We start from the raw sequence: 22738 nt of genomic DNA, 5'->3' as shown, positions 1-22738 counted from the left end.
ATTTATCAGGAATTCAAATAAGAAAGAATGTTTGGCAGACTGTTTTCTCAGATATAAATAAAAGTGTTATCTGAGACAACATGCCTAAATTAGGGTATGTTTAAAAGAGGTAAGAAGGAGAGAACAGCTTTTTATTTAAGACCACATGGATCCTTTCATGTGAAAAGGATCATAGAATCATGGAATGGTTTGGGTTGGAAAGGACCTAAAAGCTCACCCAGTCCCACCCCCTGCCATGGGCAGGGACACCTTCCACTAGCCCAGGTTGCTCCAAACCCCGTCCAACCTGGCCTTGGATACAGAGGAAGGAAGGATGGTGGAAATACTACGTAAGAAAATCACAGAACAGCGTGTGTCACACCACTAACTTTTTGGGAAGGGCTGGAATTGGGGAATAGCACATTGTGAGCTGTGTAACTGTAAATCCAGAGGTACCTGCGAGACAGGAAGGTGTTTGCTTCCATGTGTGCATGTCCAGAGCACACAGGACTCAGTCTTATGAATTGTTTAAGCATTTAAACTTGGCTCTGATGGCATTGATCACTTGTGCTCATCAAGTGAAAACGTGAGCAAGGGGATATCCAGGCCTTGGGGGAACTCCTGCCTCAAAGCTGCAAAAGCAGGTCTGGTCCCCCAGCTGGGGCTTGTCTGGTGTTGCAGTATCTTTGGAAGTCTGATATTTTGTGAGAGGTGTATTTCTGAGGATCTTGAGGAGCAAGTGAGCCTGGTGTGTTGATGTGTGATGAGGAAAACCTGATGCTACAGTGGGAAGCCACGATGGCTCTGCATGGCTCATTCATCCTGCTGAACTTTGGCCATCTGAGAAAAATGACATAAAGAACCACGGGGCTTGGTCCTACTAAAATGTGCTTCTCTTAGCCTGTGCAATGTTTTCCTTTCCTTTTCTGAAGGGCTGTGTTTCTGGATGTGCTGCTGGGACTGCAGTTGTTTTCCTGAGTGGAAGGAGAGGCTGTTCTGAGTCAGCCCAGCCTAGGCAAAAGAGGCTTGAGGAAGAACAGAGCAGAGCAGTGCAGGTGGGGGAGAGGGACTTGTCTTTTTGTGTTCTTGCTTCCTCAGCTCCCCAGCCCATTCAGAGGGTTTAGGGGAAAGGAGTTTGATTTACTCTGGGCGGTGCAGAAACAACAGAATTCTCAGGGGGTTCAATAACAACTTTTACTTTCAAACTTTAGAACATTGCAATAGAATAAGGCACTTGGCAAACTTTAGCTTATCCAGTCACAACAAGGCACTTAACAAGGCATTGACTGGAATTTCTTGGTCTGGCTTACAGTATATTTTGAGAACAAAAAGGTAGGGGAAGAAAGACAAAGGAAAAGGAAAGAGGAAGGTAGACAGCCACCACCCCAAGATCCAGCAGCTTTTAAATCCAAGGAAGGGGAGTGTGCCAAACATCACATGTGTCACTGTCCTTTTATCTGTCCTGGTCCACTGTCTCTCAAACCCCTCTCCAGCTCCATTCCCTTCTCTGGACACACTCCAGCCCCTCAATGTCCTTCCTGAATGGAGGGGCCCAGAACTGGACACAGTGCTTGAGGTGTGGCCTCACCAGTGCCCAGCACAGAGGGAGAACCACTGCCCTGATCCTGCTGCCACCTTATTCCTGATCCAGGCCAGGTGCCCTTGGTCCCTTGGCCTCCTGGGCATGCCTGAGCTCATGTTCTTCCCACCTGGTTGTTTCGATCCAGCCAACTGTTCCTCTGGTCTCCTACATCCTCCTACCCTGTCATAAATCAGTCTGATGGCAAACTGTTTATCCTAACATTTTATGTTAAAACCAGCCTTTCCTCTTTGCAGTAGCCTGTGTTCTGAGATTATAAGTATAACTTCCTGCAGGGTCTGCCCTGTCAGGAGAGTCCTGCAGGGAGAGCGACGAGTGTGGATCCGTTGTTAGGCTCGGGCTGTTCTGCACTACCCTGAGACAAAGCAGTTGCCAAAAACCAGTTCACACATCCAGTTACACCAGGCTGATAAGTAGCTTGCTCTGCAGCAAAATTAAACAATCCTAACAAGCTCTAAACGGGGTGTTTAGCGACAGGGAATTTATAAATTGCAGAAACAGACCCGTGGAAGTACGTGCCAGTTTAAGAACTGCAGAAATAGTAGGTTAAATGGAGCCGTAATGGTACAATAGAGCAAGGAAACGTAGGTTTGCTCAGACATCACGTGTGTGTTTTCAGACAGCCTAATGTTGTTTTCTTGCCACATCAGCGTGGTCAGTGTGGCTGTGACACAGACCTGTGCCTGGAGCAGTGGTTCTGGTGGTCGTGTGGAGCTGGCAGTAAACAGCACCATGGCAGGAATGTGGGGAAGATCAGGAAACAGGTCAGGATACAGTTATCAAGATATATGTGCTCTTAGGAGGCTCACTGCTCTTCACAAATTAAACTGGTATATCAAAGTGTGATTTATCGGAGGTTTAGAAAAACATGTGCTGAGGGAATCATGCTGTTTCTCCAATTAGGCTTTAATTAATAATAATAATAATAATAATGGGGCTTTACTTTAGAGCCAAGAAAAATCTCTGGAACATAGGCTTGTACTGTCATCAAGTTGAAGATGAAATAGAATCAAATTCCAGAAAAGATACATAAATTTTTGTGAACCAAGTAGACAGTAAAGAAAATAATACTGAATTAAGAAAAAGACTGGACAATTCTTGGGTTTTACACCTATTTTCCTATTTTTTAGGCCAACAAAATTGAATTTTCCCAGAAATCATTATTCAGAACTTCAAATGGACCAGCTCTTTTTGCAAAGCAGTTTTTATCTGAAAGTAACACAGACATTTTTAGAAAAGCCCTAATTGTAAGAGAAATTATATTTATTGCAACAAAAGTCAAGTCTCCTTTGGGATGGACTTGGGGTAATGGATGGCTGGGTCTTCTAATTTATCTAAGTCGTGCAGCATTAGAAAAGCAAATTCAACATATTTACACATGAAGATCTGTGGTCATTTTTCAGAGGCCTGACATGACCATACATCAAAGGGACTTGACCTTTGGAGCTTGCTGCCTATCTATCAGTGGGAACCACTGTCTGCTTGCCACTCACTCCCTTTGGAGCCCATGGAAGGGAATGCAGCATGAAAAGTGCAGGGAAATATAAAAACACTAGAGAGATGAACAGATTCTTTTATTTTATTTAGAGGTATCCATTTTTTCCCCTACATCCTTTGATTATATACTTGATAAAGAGCAATGAGTCAGAGTGCAGAGTAGCAAACATCAATTCTCTTGCTCCTAAAATGGAAGTCAGGAAATGAACACACTAGATGTGTTTGGTTTTAATTCCCTCCTTCCCCATGATCATCTAGATTATATTATGCTCCCCATAAACTGGCTGTTTACATCCCAGTTATCAGTTACTCCCACCACTGGCCACCACGGAACGAGGGCTTGGCTGTGAACCCTCCAATATCTGATGCCAGGTTTAGATTTCCTTCCTAAGGCTCAACAGAAACTGCCATGGGATTTGATAGGAAACAACCCCTCGTTTTTCAAAGGGTGTAATTTCTAACCCATTTTCAGCATATCCCAAGTATTCACCATTAGGTCTGCTCCGGTTAAAAATCTCTGGGAATTTTACCTTAAGCAGAGGCAGAACTGGCCCCCGTGGCTCTGTTTAGCCATGTTTACTGTTAATGACCAGCAGATATTAAGGGCAATAATCCATAAGGTGTTATGTGTATTTAACATGGCAAACCTTAGGAAAATGTATATTTTACTTTCTAAAGGTAGCATTTTAAGGTTACTCCCAACTGCTGTGAGATCTTTGCTATAGGCACAATCAGTTTTCATAACCCTATAAGGTAGCCAAGGGTAATTCCATTGCTGGGCAAGAAAATCACCCAAATTGTCTGGGAGAAGGAGAAAGCATGTTTGAATTCAAAATTAAACTACCAGTTTATAAATTGATTATAAATTAATCATTTAAGAGCTGTAGAACTGGGGGAGGAACAGGTTCCTTCTGGGAAGGGTGCTTTGTTGTTTGGGTTTTTTTTTCACTCTGTGCAATGTAACTGACCAAGGGCAGCTGTTCCCTGTGCTTTTGAAGTATGATGGGAGAAATAGTTTGATTATTTTTATATGGACTTAGAGAAATATTGGTGTATTTATATGCCAGTTTTAATGTTTCTCTTCCCTATTCTTGACATACACATTCAGTGACTTGCAAAGGGGTGGAACAAGAAGACTTTGCTGCTTTAATTAGATTGGATATCAGGAAAAATTTTTTCACTGAAAGGGCTGTCCCCAGCCCTGGCACAGCTGCCCAGGGCAGTGTTGGAGTCCCCATCCCTGGAGGGACTTGGATAAAATCCATGTCCTGTGGCACTTGGGGACATGGGTTAGTGGTGGCCTTGGCAGTGCTGGGTTAAGGGTTGGACTTGATGATCTTAGAGGGCTTTTCCAACCTTAAGGGCTCCGTGAATTCTGCTCCAGAAATAAGGCAGCTCATGTGCCTTGAAGTCATGACTGAGAAGTTCATTAATAAAATTTCCTTGCTCTATCATGCCTGGGTCAAATTCCCTCAGACCTGGGGCACATTCTACCCAGCCTGTTTCCACATCTGCCACACACATTGGGCCATGTATAGACAGCACAAAACCATTCAGCATAAGACAAATTGTGCTACTCCTGTGCCATCTATCATTCCAGTTTAGTTCTGTATTCCTTGGAGACTCCTTTTAAAACAGAAAGAATCTTAGAAATTAATTTCTCATTTTGTGCTGAATTTCGACAGTCTGAAGAACAAACAGAGTGTGGCATTTTCTACTCTCTAGGCAGCACCACTTACGATCCCCAGGAATATCATTTCCTCTTCTCTCATTTTCTCTGTTCTCTTGCGCTGGACGTATCCACGCCAAACCTGGATTGTAAACAAAGCTCTAATGAGATAAATGGGCCTTGCTACAGCTTCCTTTACTGGGGCAGGCACAGGAAAAAACAAATAGAGGAAGGAAAGGCACAATATACAATTGAAACTATTGCTTTTTAACAGGTTGCCATCTGATATTTTTTTAACAAATTCTGAGGTTTGTTATCCCTCACACTGGGATATCTTGCTTCTAAACAAAACACTAGCATGGTTTCATGAAGTGTTCAGACTTAATATTTCGACTGAGCTCTTGTTCTCATGAAGCTGAATTGCCTGAATTATTGGTGCGTAAGGACTCTTTCTGGAATTTATTACTGATCTCCCTTTGTCATCTTTTCAAGATATGGAATGAACTTCTTCCCTGGAGATCACAGGAAAAGGCATGAATTCGGAGATGCACTGAATTCCAAGGGGAGGCCAGAAAGAGCAACTGAGGTCATAAAAATCAGAATGGAAAAACAACAGGTAGGTTATAAAGTCATCCTGCATTGCCAGTGCAGGACTGTTTCCACTGATCTCACATCTAGGGCCCTATCTCATTTTGTTAAGTGGTTTAAGTGATGTATTTTACCTTGCTGGATACCCTAAAAGTGGTAATTGCAGAACACTCCCCATCCTCTGAGCTCTGTTTGTCTACAACTGTTCTTCTGAACAGAACATTGTCACTTGGGTTTGCCAGAATAGTTGTTAAATTAAAATTCACCTTTTGAATGCAAGTGGCAGCATCATCTGGACTGCGACCCGTCTGCTCCTCTTGTTTAGTTGTTCTTTTCTCTTCCAGGTAAATTTTCTTCATGAACCTCGCTCGACTGCGGCCCTGGCGAGCCCGTTCTGCCACCTGGATCAACTTGATGGCCTCTGGAAGTGTCATGGCCTCGACAGGTTTCTTCAACAACACAGCCAAAAAGGAAGGAACAAAGAAAAGTAAGAGAGTTATAAGTTTTGTTAATTGCCTACCTCAATTAGCAAATGAAACAGCGAATGAACTACTTGTAGAAACTTTCTAAGATGAAAATACCCTGTCACAAACAGCAGACACTCCTGTCTCAGGGCTACCTTGCGATATCTTGGAAGTCTGATATTTTGTGAGAGGTGTATTTCTGAGGATCTTGAGGAGCAAGTGAGCCTGGTGTGTTGATGTGTGATGAGGAAAACCTGATGCTACAGTGGGAAGCCACGATGGCTCTGCATGGCTCATTCATCCTGCTGAACTTTGGCCATCTGAGAAAAATGACATAAAGAACCACAGGGCTTGGTCCTACTAAAATGTGCTTCTCTTAGGCTGTGCAATGTTTTCCTTTCCTTTTCTGAAGGGCTGTGTTTCTGGATGTGCTGCTGGGACTGCAGTTGTTTTCCTGACTGGAAGAGAGGCTGTTCTGAGTCAGCCCAGCCCAGGCAAAAGAGGCTTGGGGAAAAACAGAACAGAGCAGTGCAGGTGGAGAGACAGACTCTCCTTTCTCACTCCTGAGAACTCCAATGTTCTCCATGGAAAAGCTGAATTAGTGTCCTTTCTTGCTGTTACAGCTGGAGACAGTTCACATTTAATCCTTCCACACTATTGTGTGGCACTCACTGCTTTCAGCAGGGCCTTCTACAACAGGATTAGACAGAGGGACAAATGACGTGCAGAGCAGATTGCTCAGATTCACTCCACTGTTTTTGATTTATGGTGGACTGCCTGTTACAGCAGTGCCACGGACACTGGAGAATTCCATGGCCTGTTGAACAGCAGTGAAGATTTCCTGAGTGTCCAAGGCTGTGTGCAGGAGTGCTGACAACCCTCTAGCAATCCCAGCGGTCACTGAGCTGGAAGTGCAGCACAGGCACTGCATTCACACTGTGGGAGATGATTTTGTTCATGTTTATTGACTCCTCTGCCTCTGTGGCAGCCTGGCACTGGATCCTGCCAGAGCCTGGTGCTCCCAGGTGAGCTGGTTGCACACTAGACAGCATTATCTATGATGGATGCCACGTTGAACAGGGGCAAGAGCAAAACTGTGGGAAACTAAAAGGCTCCAGGATATAATGTGCCAAAACAGGATCTCCTCAAACCAACACCAGAGTGCCAGAAGAGCAGAGAACTCACCCACAGCTCTCCTGGGGAGGCCAGGGGGGCTGCAGCTGCCCAGTAAAGCATCTGTGCTCTGTCTCTGCAGGCTCTGTCTGACTGGGGCTGTTTCTAGCCCTGGGAACTTTCCTTTCCTTATTTTGGGGCACCGACACGCACAGTCTCTGGTGGAGAATTAATTCACTGGTGGGGCAATGCAGCAGTTTGACTAAGTGGTCCATCAGGACTGTCTCTTATGGCTGTCACATCCATGAATCCAGGTTGTCCAGGCATGTTTATTTCAAGGGATCAGCAGGACCTGCTTGTAGGCAACATACCATTTCCAAAAGGTCAGAAGTATATCAAATCCAGACCAGCCTTCACTGGAGCACTCATGTACTTCTCTGTAATCACTTTTGCTCTGCCAAAACTCAATTTTCTACTCCTCCCAGCAGCTGCAGCTCTGTGGCTGCACAGCAGAAACTGCACTCCCTGTTCAGGGTTGTAAATAACCGAATGCCAACAGCTGTGCTGACCTGGACTCCCAGTTCTGCCTGCTCCAGTCAGGAATCCTGGTTCAGGAAAGCTTAAGCCCAGCCTGATTTCAGTAGGACTAATTACATGATGAGGGTTAGCTAGACAAATAAAGCACCTACTGAACTTGGCCAAAGTGCTGCCCTTTCTCTGACACTGTCACACAAAGCAGAGTCGAATGATTTCAGTCTTAACCAGACTCGGGATGTGACTGGATATTGCTAGACAGGAAAATCTGGTGTTACTTCTGTTGGTGCCTTATCTGTAAACAGACTGTTACTTCCTAACTGCTATAAAAGTACTTCTCACTCCAGTGGCTCATGTGTTCAGACACGTGTGGCTATAAACTAAACAAATTTAAGTATGATGTGTAGGTGTGGGATACATTTACCTGCTCTTGCAAACCAGCATTCAGCAAAATCTCATCAAGGGTTTTCTCCCTCTGCTGCAGAACTTCCAGATTTTCTTCAATGAAATACTTTGGGATGGGTATTTCTATGTCTTCCTAGTAAAAGAAGAAAGGCAGGAGATACATTTTAGAGCTGCATTTAAATCACATTACCAATTAACTGAACACCTTTACAAAGCAATTAAATAGAACAGAGATTGTTGAGCATTGGGGAATTTGACCTCTGTAACAGCTGTTGTTACTTTGCAATTACTTAAGGCCTAATTCAACAAAAACAAATAAATCAACCTGGTTTCTGAACCATGTGAGCCCAGAAATATTTCTTTTTATAATGGCTCAATTATATTATCAAATTGCTAAAATATTTGGCAGGGTTGCCGGAAATTTAAACATGATTTCCACCAAACTGAATAGCTCTGGTTGTGTGATCATCCCACTCCTTGTTTTAATCAACATGAAAAACAGATCCATTCTCTTGCACTTTTTTAACCATTACAAAGAACCAGAGCCTAATTCTTTTTGTCTACAGGTATTTTGACCTGTCAACAATCTGTCACTGTCTGTGACTGAGATATCTCAGTCACTTCTTAAAATGAGGCATGACTAGAAGAGCCTGTCTTTACTAATTTCCATCTTAAAAAAGATGTTACTGATTTACATTTTTTCTGATTCTTCTCCTGTACAATTGCTGAGAAATGGCAAAAGACACAGAGAAGCAGACAAAAAGCTCCCCAAAAGTTAAGATGCTGCAGAGTGACACAACCTGTTCCTTGTATCATATTGAAGACTAGGGATAACTCTTCAAAAACAACTACTGGCAAGTATATTTCTTGAAGGGGGAACATGTCTTCATAGGTCTGGTTCATACTGGTCCATGTTCCCTATATTCTGTTTCAGGAATTCTTCAAGCAAATGATTTGCCCAGAAGGAGGGATGGGGGATACAAGCAGGAGTTACCCTGTCGTGCTACTCAGGAGGAGTTGCACAGTCAAATTACGCAGTAGTTTGTCCCCAGGTACTTGTGGAGCCCAGGACAGGTACAAGACCTGGTGCTGAGCTATCAGTTCTCCCTGATCTGTCTGCTGTGGAAACTGGTGGGTTCTGACCTGCTCAGGGAGACCTCTGAGTTGATCCTTGTAGCCTCAGTGCCAGCTGTGGTGTGGACAGGGAGGAGGAGAAAAGCCCTTCTGCCTTGACCCAGACACACGGTGAACGTGCTGCTTGTGAGCCCCAAGGCCTTCCAGCTTCCAGAATATGTGGGGAAGGCTGTGGCCAAGGAAAACTGCCCCTGTGAACTACCAATTCCCAGATTCGTTACTAATTCCCTCAGCAGCACACTGTGCAGACCAGGACATACCATAACAAAGCTTCCAAGTGGGACTGTGTTTATCCCTGATGGTTTTATCAGTGCAGAGGTCTGATCTGCTAGGGTTTCTAAACATTTCTCTTGCTAAGCTCCCTGTTTGCACCTTCCAACACCCTTGATAGCTGATGGAAATGATTATACATTGTACTTTCAGTGCAAAGCACTGTGGGTAGATTTACAAATCTGGCCATTTTGAGCTGTAAGAAATCAAGGGGTTTGTCTGGACACCCTCACGTAGGGCTGACAGGTATCTCTGATGTCTAACCTGGCCTTTAATTACAAGTAATTCTGGACTGTGACATTTACTGACTGTAAAGATGAGATCAAAGCCATAATACCGAGGCTGAAAGGAGCCCGCTTCTCTTCATAATCTCTCTTTGGGGCCCACCACTGAAAAGATAGGCTTGGGATGTTTATCCCGAAGTCAAATTTGTGGCTTTTTAGCCACTCCTGGCTCCACACGGGGATTTGCGGATCCAAATACCTTCACAATTAGCCCAGGAAATGGAATGACTGGATGTTGGAAGGCAACTGTGCAAAATACACGAGGTACAGAACTGGAGAAATATGAAGCTTGGCCCTACAGTGACATAGCACAAAGTATCCAATATCATCACATACGATATAAAATGAGACAATTCTGCTGTGTTCTCTGCCTACAATTACGCTGGATTTTAGCCCACGATAATACAGGGAAAAGAAGGACTAGACGTACCCTTGAGATTCTTTGAGAAACAGGAGTTATTTGTCAAGTAATTTTGTTCTGTTACCAAGAATATGGGAATATTTTATAAAAAACATCAATCTGTTTTCCTATCGACTGCAAAATACATTTTCTTTGAAAAAAACCCCTGAAATCTTTTCTTTTGTGGTAGGTAGGTATGTTATGCCTTCTTAAAATTAAGGTGTGGTGCAGGAATTTGAATTTATGCTTGTTTTTTAGTAGGTGTCAGGCAAGACTTTTCAGACTTGCCAGTATTTTGCTGCAGGTGGATTTACTGCTAAGTCATGAAAACAGCAATCCTTAAGGATTTCAAAACATGATTTGAAGGATTAGTTTCCCCAGAGATGCTTATCTTCTCTCATAGTTGAAAATAGTTTAAAATAGTGATTAAAGCAGAAGGTGGAGATGGTTAAAATTCATTGTGATTCCTATCCTAAATTTACAGTGTGGAGTGGCAAAAAGAAACATGTTTGCAAATCTCAGAAAATGTTGTAATGATATCAGGCAACTCATGTCAGAACTGGGACGGTGGGAAAAGCAGGAATCTGAGCTGGTTTTAACAGAGCAGTGGTACCTGAATGTGACAATAGATGGAGCTGTCTGCGAGAGAAGGAGCCACCTTTGCCAGCTGGTTTCTCCTCCTGCTTTCAGAGCACAGCTCCAGCACTTTGCCTCGCTGCCACACTCGTGTTCCATGGGCTGTCCAGGGCTGCTTCTCCATCAGGCGCTCCTTGACCCCGGGGCCCTGAACATGCTCCCGGCTCCTGCCTCCTTTACAGCCAGAGATTTGTCTCAAATGTTTCACTAGACTTGTCTGTGCAAGTCTCAGCATCGCCTGCGACCTCTAGAAGAGGCCTGGCCAGGCTGATTTCACCGTGACACAAAGGGCAGACTGAGGTGGATGGACTGTACCTTACTCAACAGTTCCTATTTTCTGTGTAATCCCACATGAAAATCTGTCAGAGTCAAGCTACTGATACCAAGAGCAAAGCAGTCAAAGTTAATCCTGCCAGAGGGCAGGGTTAGATGGGATATTGGGAAGGAATTCTTGGCTGTGAGAGTGGGGAGCCCAGAGAAGCTGTGGCTGCCCCATCCCGGGAAGTGTCCCAGGCCTGGAGGATTGAGCCTCACGAGAGAGGCAGACCTACCAGGGGGCGATTTAGCTCCATCAGGATGTCATCCAGGTCCTGGCACTCGGAGTTGTCCAGCTTCACCATCTCCATTTTAATCTCCAGGATGCGGCCCATGACGCCGTCCAGCACCGGCCGGATCGCCGCGCGCTTCTGCCGGTGGATGAGGTGGTCGTAGGCGGCCGCCAGGTTACGGAAGATTTCCATGTACTGGATGTAGGAAGTGGCCAACATCTTGGACACCTTCCCGAGGTTCGTCTCTGGCTGCAGGAACTCTCCCCTCTCTTTCTGGAGCAGGATGTCCAGGTCTTTCTGGGCGTCTGCCCACATCTTACAGTAAGTGCTGGTTGAAAAGAGGAGACTGTGTTAGCCTGACATGAAAGCAAGAGTAAGCATGCAACGGTGCCAGGGCTCTGTGTGTGGAGTTCTCAAAAAAACAAACCTGGAAACGTGAGCCATTACATTTATAAAGAGATTTTTAACTACAAAATATTTGAAAAACCATTAGCAAAAGTTTCTCTTTTTACTGAAGTAAGCTTAAAAGCTTTTCAACTTCATGCTTAACACGCTTGAAGCATCCTTCGAATGCTTGAAGTTACAACCCCCAACAGTGCCAGGGGTTTTATTCAGTGGTGCTAATTGAGAAGATGCTTATAGAAAAGATGTCTCCCCCCAAAGCCCTTTAATGGGGAAGGTCTGTTGGAGGCTTCTGCATGTTTGGGATGAGGACCAATTGATGTTTCTAAAGTTTGTGTTGCTGTTCTGCCTTTCTGCAGTGGCTGATTGCAGTTAACTGCAGGGTAAGGGTGAGGTTGGTGCCAATGCTAGAGCAAAGCTGTAGGTGTTATTTCAAATATTCAAATGAGGAAAATAATTTGATTTATTTCTATGGTAGCAACTGTTGCTCTCCAAGCAATTGCTTAACATCTGGTCCAGTGGCTACAGGATTATGTGGCATGGAAGATGTCACCTAAGACCATCTTCATATCCAGAGGGCAACGATGCTGTTCACTTGGTAGTTTTGGTGGGAATAGGTGGAGCTCTGATGTGAGTGTGGACTGTCTGCCAGTGGCTTTTTGTGAGAAAAGGAGATCAGTGCAGAATATCCTGGGAAATCAACCTAAAGGTGTAAGAAGTGGACTCTGGGCACTGAGGCTTTTATGCAGAGAAGGGCTCAAAGAGCAGGACTGTCATGGAAAGATGCTATCACCTGTTGTAGGGATGACATTTTTAGGTCCTGTTCTCCTTTGTAACCTCTCTTTGCCAGGTGGAGACTCTTGGGTGTGACAGGTGTTAAAAATCTTACATCTTTGAAAGGCTTCTCTAGTAGCAGAGCTAAGAACTTCCTTCTGCACTGAGAATCAGTTATGCTGGGAGAAAACCAGTTCAATCATGCTGGCAGGTTTGCAGGAGGAGGGGAAAAACAGTGGGAATGGGAACAGAGAAAGCTGACTGTTGTTTGTTAGTCCTAGCAACAAAGGCTGTTGACCTCAGTGGTGCAATCTAGACCCATGCATGTGCTTAACCAACTTATCACTTGCTGTTCCTAGAGCTTCTCGAAAATAGGATGAGGACAGTAGAAGGCCCTGCCTTTATTAGATGAGCTTTCAGAGCAGACCTCGTGCTGCTCTGAGGGGTGCTGGTGTGTTAATTCTGCCTGGAAAGCTGGCCAGCTGTTAAAATTGCCTGTGCTTCCTAGTAAATGCCTAAGTTGGAGTTCTGTCAGCTGATCTTATCGTTCCCAATCGCAGAGTACAGAATGACCTGAGGCCTGTGCTGCAAGAGGGACCTGTGGGATGGACAGGACAGACTCCAGCCCATGAGTGTGGGGTGTTCTGCACATCCTGGATGCTGACAGGGCTGTTGGGACTACCTGGAGCAGTTGGCAAAACCACCAATAACCTGAACCCTGCTGTTGAATTTGCACCATTAACTTTGTAAAGTGTCTATTATGCTCTTCAGCTGATCTGGGTTTCTGCAGGATGCAGCTGGTCTTGCTTCTCCTAATGCTTCTGCAGCCCACCCAGGTCTTTCCCCTTCCTTTTTTCCCATTTCACTTACATCCTATTGCACCACCCGTATCACTCAATTGCAGTAATTAACCCAGGTGCAGGAGATAAGCAGAATAAACCCAGCAGAGTGGAAAAGATAGGCACAAACAAGGCCAGCAGTAGGTGGGAGCTCTGCTGGGTGATCCATGGGGGTTCTGAACGCTTCCTCTGGAGCCAGGATACAGGAGGATGTGTGTTGGTGTGCGGGGTTTTCCACACAGGAGGAAACAGCGCGGTGTTGTGCGTACTTTGCTGTGACTTCTCACAGGCAGTGGGGAGGTCATAAACCTTTGGGGGGGCCCAGCCCTGTGGGTTGTCCCCACAGCCACCCAGCTGATTTATGAGCCAGAGGTACCCATGAGCTGGAGCGTTTCCCAGGCAGGTTATTGCAGAGAGCCAACTGTGCCAAGAACCGACCTCGCCACCGTCCGCTCCCATTTACAATCATCTCCCTTTCTGCCTCCTCTGACTGAGGAATGTCAAGTGGTTCCTCCTGCTGAGCCAGCGAATATCCAGTCTCTTTTTATATTTTGAATGAGCTGTGGAGGGAGGAGGGGGCTGGGAGGGCATTAACATAAGGCACTACAGATAGAACATAATTGCTTCCATAAAGCATTGCTTTAGCAGACAGGCACTGAGATGATTGCAAGCACGTTGCTGTGGGTCAGATGTTAAGACTGTGGATATTATCGTATGATTGTAGCTTTTGCAGCAGTTTTGTGTAAATGAGGGCAAAAGAAAGGACAGGCCCGCTGGAAAATGAAGTATTGAAGGAAAAGGTTGATGTGGAAGTGCTAAATTTTCAGCTGGGATAGGCTGATAGTCCCTGTGTACCTGTTGTGGTCAGGGTGACTGACACCATTGGGGGACCTGGCCCTAGGGCTGCAGTTTGTTAGGCATGTGATGGGGACATCAGATACTTGATAACAGGACAGGGCAAGCAGAAAAGTGATTTGAGTGTTTCTTTGCTTCACCCTGATTAAAATCCTAGAGGACACATGCAGAGCTATTTGTTTCCCCTTCCCAGAACAGGTTTAAAATACTTAGTTCAGGTTTTACTGGTGCCCAAATGGGAGCTCTCCCAGACTGGTTTGAAGGATCAGGTGTACTTGGTGTTTATAGCCATATCTGAGGGACTTGACAGAGCTGCTATGAACCAGAGGAGCCCTTCAGCTTTAGAGACAAACGTGTGCAAGAGGAGTAAGGAGGAGTAACTTCAAGGTTTATGCCTTAAAAGCAAAGGAGAGGGCTGCCTTTCCTTGCCTGGCAGTCAGACAACGTGTGACCCAAGTCTCCATTTGAATTTTTGCCTATTTACTCAGTGTCCCTTTGCATTAAGTTGTGAACTCCCTCTAAATTGCTTCCACACGCTGAAGGGGGAGGACAACACAGCCTTGAGTGTGCTGGCTTTATTTGCTGTTACTGCTTCATCTTGTAGGCTCGTTCCTGTTCTGTAATGAGCAGCTTGTGAGCTGTATCCAGTGGTATTGCATCCGAATTAGATGGGATTAGAGCATCTAACTAGTGCAGGTAACCAGCAGGATTGAGCTAACTTTCCTACTCAAGGCATAAGGTCATTAAATGCTGGAGAAGAAGGCTGTCTCCAGATGTCTCCAGATATCTCCATGCATATAGCAGTGTAAGTAATGCTACAAATTGTCATAGCAACTACAAAATAGGGATGTTATGGGGAAAATAAGCAACACTGTAAGTCACATTAAGTGACTTAACTCCAGAGCCCCCAGAGCGCTTTCTGGCAGCTTACAGCTTGGAGGGAAGGTCAAAGCTTTAACTCCTCACTTATGTCCCTTCTCTTCACTCCCACAATGTGGAAACAGAGCCTAAAGCACAGGTTTAAGAAGCCTCTTTTGCCATAGCATGATTGCTAGTTTGAATCTCACTTTTATTGCTCAAAAAATAAAGCTTCCTCATTTAGAGCGAAGCTTAGCAAGGTTTTTTTCTGTTCAAGTTATAGAGGTGTTTAAAATCCTGCCAAGTTACATATTGCCTCGTTTTAATTTTCCAGGACCCTCTTACTCTGCGTGTTTGCTTAAGCCATCTCTCCCTACACTTGGACAAGTGTGCTGGTTTGGAGTGCAGCTGGGGTGAGCCTGCTCACTGGTGTTAAACTGGTTCTAGGGCTTAAAAACCTTGGAAGGATTTCTGCTGAGCATGCAAACTGTCCCTCAGACAGCTCTTGAGCTGAGAGCAGAATCTGGCATCAGTGGGGGTCACCTTTGTGTGGTTTTTCTTTCCCCCCCTCCTGAAGTGTTTTGGTGTTTTACTTGGCTGCCAAAGGGAATAGTGTCTCTGCTGTTCCAGGACATGGCACAGTTTGCACTCCAAGCTGTGTCTGTCCCTGGATTTGTCTGTGGGCTGCTTTGATGCCTGTTTTTTCTGGGCTGTCCTCTGAGGACAGGAATATCTCTTGCTTTCACAGCCAGCCACGTTAATGCTGTAGCAGTGTAGTGCTGCATGGGCCCTACTTTTATTCTGAGAGATGAGCATCTATTACGAGAGAGAAGGGAAAACATTTGACTCTGATTTGGCCCAGCTCTCGTCACCTAATCTGGAAGCTCCTGTGTGATTAAATGAGCCCTAAATCGTGTGTGTTAAAACATTTCAAAGAGCCCAGCACTTATCCACCACCACACAGGACAAGTCAGCAGTCACCCAGAGAAGCAGAGGGGACCAAGATGGGGGTCTAGTGACAAGGAAGTGTGTGCAGGGGCCAGTCCTCAGGGTCCCCTCCACACACAGGTCAGTCATTGTGCTGAGCCCTGGGCAAACACTGGGGAGGGAAACCCTGCCCTGCAGCCTCTGTAAAATAAAGAAACAAGAGACAAAGGTTGGGAGGGGAAAGTGAGGCCCCTAGAAGAAAAGGGGTTTGTACAAATGCTGCTGCTTTTCTTTTTCTTTCTCTTTTTCTAAAAACACCAGACTTAGTCTAAAAACCAGCCTGGCTGATCCAGGCCAGCAGTTAGCTGTTTCCCCACTACAGCCTGCTCAGGTATTGCAGGGTGATTGCTGGGCTAAAAATACTATAGGACTAGACCCCTCTTTTCTCTTTTGTCTTATTATAGACAAACATTTTTGGGGGTGGACAGGTGCAGGCAGAAACAGATCAGTGTGGCCTTAGGACACAACCTGTGACTTCAAGAAGTGTTTGGACAATGCTCTCGGGTACCTGGTGGCACTCTTGTGGTGTCCTGTGCAGGGCCAGGAGTTGGACTCAATTACTCTGATGGGTCCCTTCCAACTCAGCATATTCTATGACTCCATGAACCAAATTGGCTGAAATGTTGTCTGAATTAATTCCTGATTTAAAAGCCTTTAGCCTGCAGTTCAGAGCAGTGCAGGCTCATGAGCCTGTTTAAGCCTGCCTTGCTCCTTAAATAAGATTAGTCTCACAATTATGCCAAACTTCTCAGCTGGTGGTGAATGTAACTCTGCCAGATGACTTTTTAAGCATGCTTGCTCTAGCCACGAAGTTTTACAGAGTTGGAAGCATTTAGGGAAAATAAAGGATAAACCTCAGCAGGCTTTGGTTGTGACAGGAGGAAAACACACAGCCTGCTGGCATTGTTACCGTGAACAGCTCTGTGCTTCTGTCATCTCCAATTTCAGTCTTGGGTCCTATGACAGAAGGACAATAAGGGACAAAGGATTTGTGTGGCAGAAATGTAATGGGAAACCGCAGGGAAGGCGAGGGAGCAGCTTCATGGAGCAGCAGCAGCAGCACCTCACCTTGGCAGGTCTGAGGCACCTGCTCCAGCCAGACTCCCAGGGCTGACAGGGAAAAGGGCTGTTCTCTTACAGGAGGACATGCCAAAGTGAATAAGTCTAAATTCTGGGTTGAACTTTGCTGTTGAGTATTCCAAGGGCTGCCCTTCTGTCCCACAGGCTGCAGCTCCTGCCTGGGCTGGAGGCTGCCCTTCCCTCTGGGGTGAGCAGGACAATCCTGTCCTGGACAGCGTGGCCAGCAGGTCAAGGGATGTGATTCCAACCCTCTGCTCGGGTGAGACCTCACCTGCAGAGCTGCCTCCAGCTCTGGGATCCCCAGCACAGGAAGGACATGGAACTGCTGGAGCGAGTTCAGAGGAGGCACCAAGAGAATTGGGATGGTTCAGCCTGGAGAAGAGAAGGCTCCAGGGTGACCTAATTGTGACCTTTCAGTACCTGAAGGGAGCTGACAGGAAAGATGCACACTATTTACAGGGGCCTGGAGTGACAGGACATGGGGGAATGGCTTCAAACTGACAGTAGGTTTAGACTGGATAATAGGAAGAAATTCCTCCCTGTGAGGGTGGTGAGGCACTGGCACAGGTTGCCCAGAGAAGTTGTGGCTGCCCTATCCCAAGCAGCATTTTCCTATAACACACTTTTCTCTGTGTGGCAATTAAGTTTATTTCAGCTTTAACCATCCTGGATGTGTAATTTTTTTTCTTCCTCCCTCCCCCCCACCCCAAAAAGGAAAGAGCCATCACCCGTCTGGCTGCCTACAATTCCATGCACAAAGGCCAAGTGCTGTGTCTGGGTGCTGCTCTGCCCCTGCCCAGGAGCAGGAGGCTTTCAGCTCAAAGTTAATCTACTCAGTTTCTTGATAACTGTGGCCTGTTTTCCACTGTTTCCTAGCACAAGTGCTGCTGGGATATTTCCACTGACAATGCTTGTTCCCAAAGGAGACAAAGTAATGCACGAGATCTTTCCCTACCTGCTCATTAAGATGAAGGTAAGCAGGGGAGGGAGCTGCAGCTTTAAGCCTTAGCTGTGATCAGTTTGATCCTGTCTCTGATTTCCTGCTTTAACATAACCAAGATGATGTGCTAATGCTCACCAGGGGGGGAAGGAGGGGCAAAGATGGATCTGTGACTGCTTGGGAGATGTAGGAGAGAGAACGCGCCAGGAATGCCCAGGAGGAAGCTCATAACTGTGGCGTTTGGATGGAATTTGAAGAATATGGCCTGGGGCCAGACACCGAATGAGGGGATAAAAAGAAATATTCAACAACAGCCCAATGGCTGAGTGAGGCTGGGGCCCCATGGGAAGAAAATAGGATGTGATCACAACATAAGAACCTGCATCATAATGCAGCCATGGAGAGTGGGGGAGACAGGGGATTGGAAGTTGCACTGATGCTTTTTCACATTTTGTTTTTTTCCACTTTAATTTTCTTTAGCCGAGGGATGTAACATAAAATACAAAGCTTTCCTTTGGTTGTTTCTGCTGGAAGCAGAAGGGGAGATGCTAAAGACCTTGTCTTAGATCAATATTTAACCAGTGAATTAATATAAATTCTATTTGTGACACGAGATTAAATTTTAAAGCGCTTTGATTGTTTAAAGCTCCTTGGTGGCAGTGGCAAATGTCTTGTAGCTGATTAAAACCTGGTAGGAATGGCAGCAGTGCCAAGACTTGGCTTTGAACTTGTCTGGACTAGGACTGTCAGGGCAAAGTAAGAAATTCCTGGTCAGGATCCTACAGGTCAAGGAGATGGTAAACAAATTCATTAAAGAGGAGGAAACACAGCAGGAAAACATAAATGCAAAAGCATCTATGTAAATCTGGTGTTCAGTGTCTGGAGCAGAAGGTACATCTGTATGCAAATGCTGAGGGCTGAGTACTTTAGGAAGTGAGATATTCCAGCACTTTTTAATTGCCCTACAGCCAGTGGCTGTGCTCTCCTGGGCACTGTGACCGTCCCTGGAAAATGCCAAGCATGTCTGGACATGCTGACTTTTCCCTTGGCTGGCTGCTGGAGTTACTGACCCAAAGAGAATGTGGCTGTGTGCTCTCTGAGCATCCTGGCTCTGCCCCGAGACAAAGCTTGCTAAGGCAGTGGAATTAAACACTGCTGTGGGCTTTAGCCCACACCTCTGCTAGAATCACAGGGCCTTGAGGATGCTGAACATGCCTCAGAACTCCAGCTCAGGAAGAGCTTTGTGCTGTGCAGCATGTCACATGGCATTTAAAATACTTTGGAGATGGCCTCAAGTTGTGCCAGGGAAAGTTTATAGAATCACAGAATGGTTTGGGTTGGAAGGGACCTTAAAGCTCATCCAATCCCACCCAGAGCCACGGGCAGGGGCACCTTCCACTGTCCCAGGTTGCTCTAAGCCCCATCCAGCCTGGCCTTGGACACTTCCAGGGATGGGGCAGCCACAGCTTCTCTGGGCAACCTGTACCAGGGCCTCCCCACCCTCACAGGGAAGGATTCCTTCCTAATTTCCAGTCTAGCCCTGCCCTCCTGCTTAAGGTCATTCCCCCTTGTCCTATCACTCCATGCCTATGTGAAAAGTCCTTCTCCAGTCTTCTGGTAAGCCCCCTTTAGACACTGGAAGGATCTAGAACAGACTGGATATTAAGAAGTATTTCTTCATGGAAAGGGTTGTCAGTCCCTGGCACAGGAATCCCCATCCCTGGAGGGATTTAAAAACCACGTGGATGTGGCACTTGGGGACATGGGTTAGTGGTGGCCTTGGCAGTGCTGGGGGAACAGTTGGACTCAATGATCTTAGAGGGTTTTTCCAACCTAGACAATTCTATGATTTATGGTTACAACCAGGAAAACCTCACCACGTACAACTGTGTAAAAGTAGCCTGGGTAACTTACTTAAGAAGCAACTCAGACTTGTGTTTATGAAGGGCTGGGTTAGCCCAGCCATAAATCCTGTGCTGTGCACAGCTACAGCCTGATTACAGCAAACTGAGCCAAGCAGCATCAGTGTCCAGTTGGGGTCCCTTACCAGCACCACCACCTCACTCAGAACAGAACTGGATACATGTTTTTGTCATGTGGTGTGAGATGTTTATCATGTTTATGTAGATTTGCTGTTCAGTGTTGGCAATGCAATAGGAAACGCTAAAGAGCCCCCTCTCTATTGAAATTAAACTGAGTTACAACAGTTGCATCACAAGTATTTTCCAGCTACACTCAGCCATGATTCAGACTTTGTAGGAATGACACACTCTGAGATGAGTCTCAGGAAGAGGTCGAGCACTACTTTTGTGGGGTTTTTTTCTCCTTCTCTTTTCCCCCCCCTTCTAAACATTGCAATTTAGTTAACTATCCATTAGTTTGTAAACTTCCCTGAAGTGACTCCATGGTAGTGTAAGGCATGATTTGTGCTGTTACAAGCCAAGTCCTGCACTAGATTCACCAGGAACCTGACCAAGCTTTCCTCACACTCATGCCTGCTGAAAGCTGTGCTGTGGGTGTGTATCCTTGGACACAGCTCCCAGACAGTCTCTGCTGTACCCTTAGGGATGTTCTTTATTCCTTTCACCTCGCCTTTCTCTCCTGAGCCAAGGAGCATGGAAAAGGAAGCTGCGGGGCTGGAAAGCAGTGGAATTTGTGGTGATATCTGGCTGAGGCTGCAAATGTGTTGAGGTAGGAGGCTGGGTCAGAGGAGAAAGGGAGGCTCAGGGGGGACCTCATTGCCCTCTGCAGCTACCTGAAGGAGGTTGTGGTGAGGTGGGGGTCAGCCTCTTTTCCCAGGCAGCCAGCTCTGGGACAAGGGGAAATGGCCTCAAGTTGAGCCAGAGGAGGTTAGATTGGATATAAGAAAAAAATTATTCACTAAAAGAGTGGTTAAGCATTGGAACAGGCTGCTGCCAAGGATGGTGGAGTCACCACAGCTGGAAGTGTTCAGAAAACAAGTAGACGTGGCACCCCCCAATGTGGTTTAGAGGGCATGGAGGCGGCATTTGGCTGAAGGTTGGGCTTGATGATCTCAGAGGTCTTTTCTAGTCTTTATGATTCTATGAAACCCAAGGTGGAGGTGACAAGGAGAGCTGCTCTAGTTCTGAGGTTGGAAGTATGAGGGGTTTTAACCTGGCAAGGAGTTGGGACTTTGGAAAGATGATACTGAGCAAAAGAAACAGGATGTTTTGATGCTGAGTAGGAGGATCATGGGAAAGAAGCCAGGAGAGGCTTTGCTCACAACCTGGTTCGGCAGCAGTTTGGATATGGTCAGGTTTGACCAGGTCAGAGCTTAGATGTGAAGGAGAGGAGCAGAAGGAGGTAGAAATTAACCCCTGAGCTGTTTTTTTTCCCCTAATGTACTTTTGCTTATTCAGCTTGAGCAAGCCACATCCAGCTCAGAACTGGGAATAAGAGCCTCCCCAAAAACCGAGCTGTGCCCAGGGCTCTGTGCTGCTGGAGCTGGAGGAGGATGTTGTGGGAGATGCTCACAGTTCAGCTCCCAGCACTGTAGGACAGCAATAATAATAATTCTTGCTTAATATGGGGGCTTGGACTCTGAGTTATGTTCCCAGAGGAACAAGCAGGGCTCCTCACAGGCACTTTGATCCAACCCCATCCTCAGTGTCTGCTTATTGCAAATAAACTTGGGAAGCTTTGCACTGTGCTGAGAGCACGAGGGGAGGAGAAAACCCTGATGTGTGAATCTGCCTGTAAGCGAGGAACACTCTGTGCAAAGGGAATAACACTACTGGCATCCTGGCCTGGCTCAGGAAGTATGGCCAACAGGTCCAAGGAAGTGATTCTTCCCCTGTACTCAGCGCTGGTGAGGCCACCCCTGGAGTGCTGTGTCCAGTTCTGGGCCCTCAGCTCAGGAAGGACGTTGAGGGGCTGGAGCAGGTCCAGAGGAGAGCAACAAGGCTGGGGAAGGGACTGGAGCACAATTCCCATGAGGAGAGGCTGAGGGAGCTGGGGCTGTTCAGCCTGGAGAAGAGGAGGCTCAGGGGAGACCTCCTCACTCTCTGCAACTCCCTGACAGGAGGGGGGAGCCAAGGGGGGGGTTGGTCTCTTTTCCCAGGCAACTCTCAGCAAGATAAGAGGGCTCGGTCTTCAGCTGTGCCAGGGGAGGTTTAGGTTGGATATTGGGAAGAATTTCTTTGCAGAGAGGGTGCTCAGCCATTGGAATGGGCTGCCCAGGGAAGTGGTGGATTCTCCATCCCTGGAGGTGTTTAAGGACAGACTGGATGTGGCATCAGTGCCATGGGCTGGGAACCACGGCGGGGTTGGATCAAGGGTTGGACTTGATGATCTCGAAGGTCCCTTCCAACCCAGCTGATTCTATCGTTCTAAGATACTATTTGCCTACTTTTGCCGCTGTCGCGGTCGCTCCGGGGACGAATCCCGGCTCCCCCCGCCCCTCGGTGCCTGACCCCGGTAGAACCGGTTCTGCCTCCCCTTGGCCCCGCCGGGGCTCGGGCTGCTTCACCCACCCCCTCCCGCCCCGGGGGGTTCGCCCCGCCCGGACCCCGCGGCCCGCGATACTCACGCCTGGGACATGCTGGGCAGCGACCCCGAGAGCCGGACACCGAGCCCGACCCCAGAGCGGGGCACCCACACCGAGCCCGGAGCCGGACACCGAGCCCGGCCCCAGAGCGGGGCACCCACACCGAGCCCGGAGCCGGACACCGAGCCCGGAGCCCGCTGCCGCCGCGGGGCCGTTGCGGGTCAGTCCCCGCCGTTACCGCGGAGACGGTGCGGGGGGAGCGATCGCGATCCCTCCCCGGCGCTGCCTCGGGGCTTGTCCGGGCAGCAAAGGGAGTTTTAGGTTTCCCCCCCCCCACGCACACTTGTTTTCCCTTTTTTTTCTTCTTTTTTTTTT

At 46.8% G+C, this 22738-nt stretch overlaps 1 protein-coding gene across 2 annotated transcripts in view; it reads right to left on the bottom strand.

Moving 5' to 3' along the window:
- Positions 1–22571, bottom strand: part of IQCA1 (IQ motif containing with AAA domain 1) — a 105820-nt gene extending 83249 nt beyond the window's left edge. Inside the window, exons 1-6 of one of the 2 annotated variants that reach the window (XM_027668080.1) lie at positions 22522–22571; positions 22406–22477; positions 11125–11449; positions 7869–7982; positions 5600–5782; positions 4816–4887 (exon numbers count right to left, since the gene is read on the bottom strand). In XM_027668080.1, the coding sequence (XP_027523881.1) occupies positions 4816–4887; positions 5600–5782; positions 7869–7982; positions 11125–11449; positions 22406–22416 (705 nt within the window). In that variant the 5' untranslated portion in view covers positions 22417–22477; positions 22522–22571. The remainder of the gene's footprint in view (positions 1–4815; positions 4888–5599; positions 5783–7868; positions 7983–11124; positions 11450–22405; positions 22478–22521) is intronic. The other variant, XM_027668079.1, reaches the window with a different exon arrangement.
- Between the last annotated feature and the right edge of the window lie 167 nt (positions 22572–22738).

This window comes from Corapipo altera, unplaced genomic scaffold (assembly GCF_003945725.1).
Source record: "Corapipo altera isolate COAL_440 unplaced genomic scaffold, ASM394572v1 183, whole genome shotgun sequence".
NCBI lineage: Eukaryota > Metazoa > Chordata > Aves > Passeriformes > Pipridae > Corapipo > Corapipo altera.
Note: the sequence above shows the minus strand (reverse complement) of the source record. Positions and strands in the feature narration are given on the sequence as shown.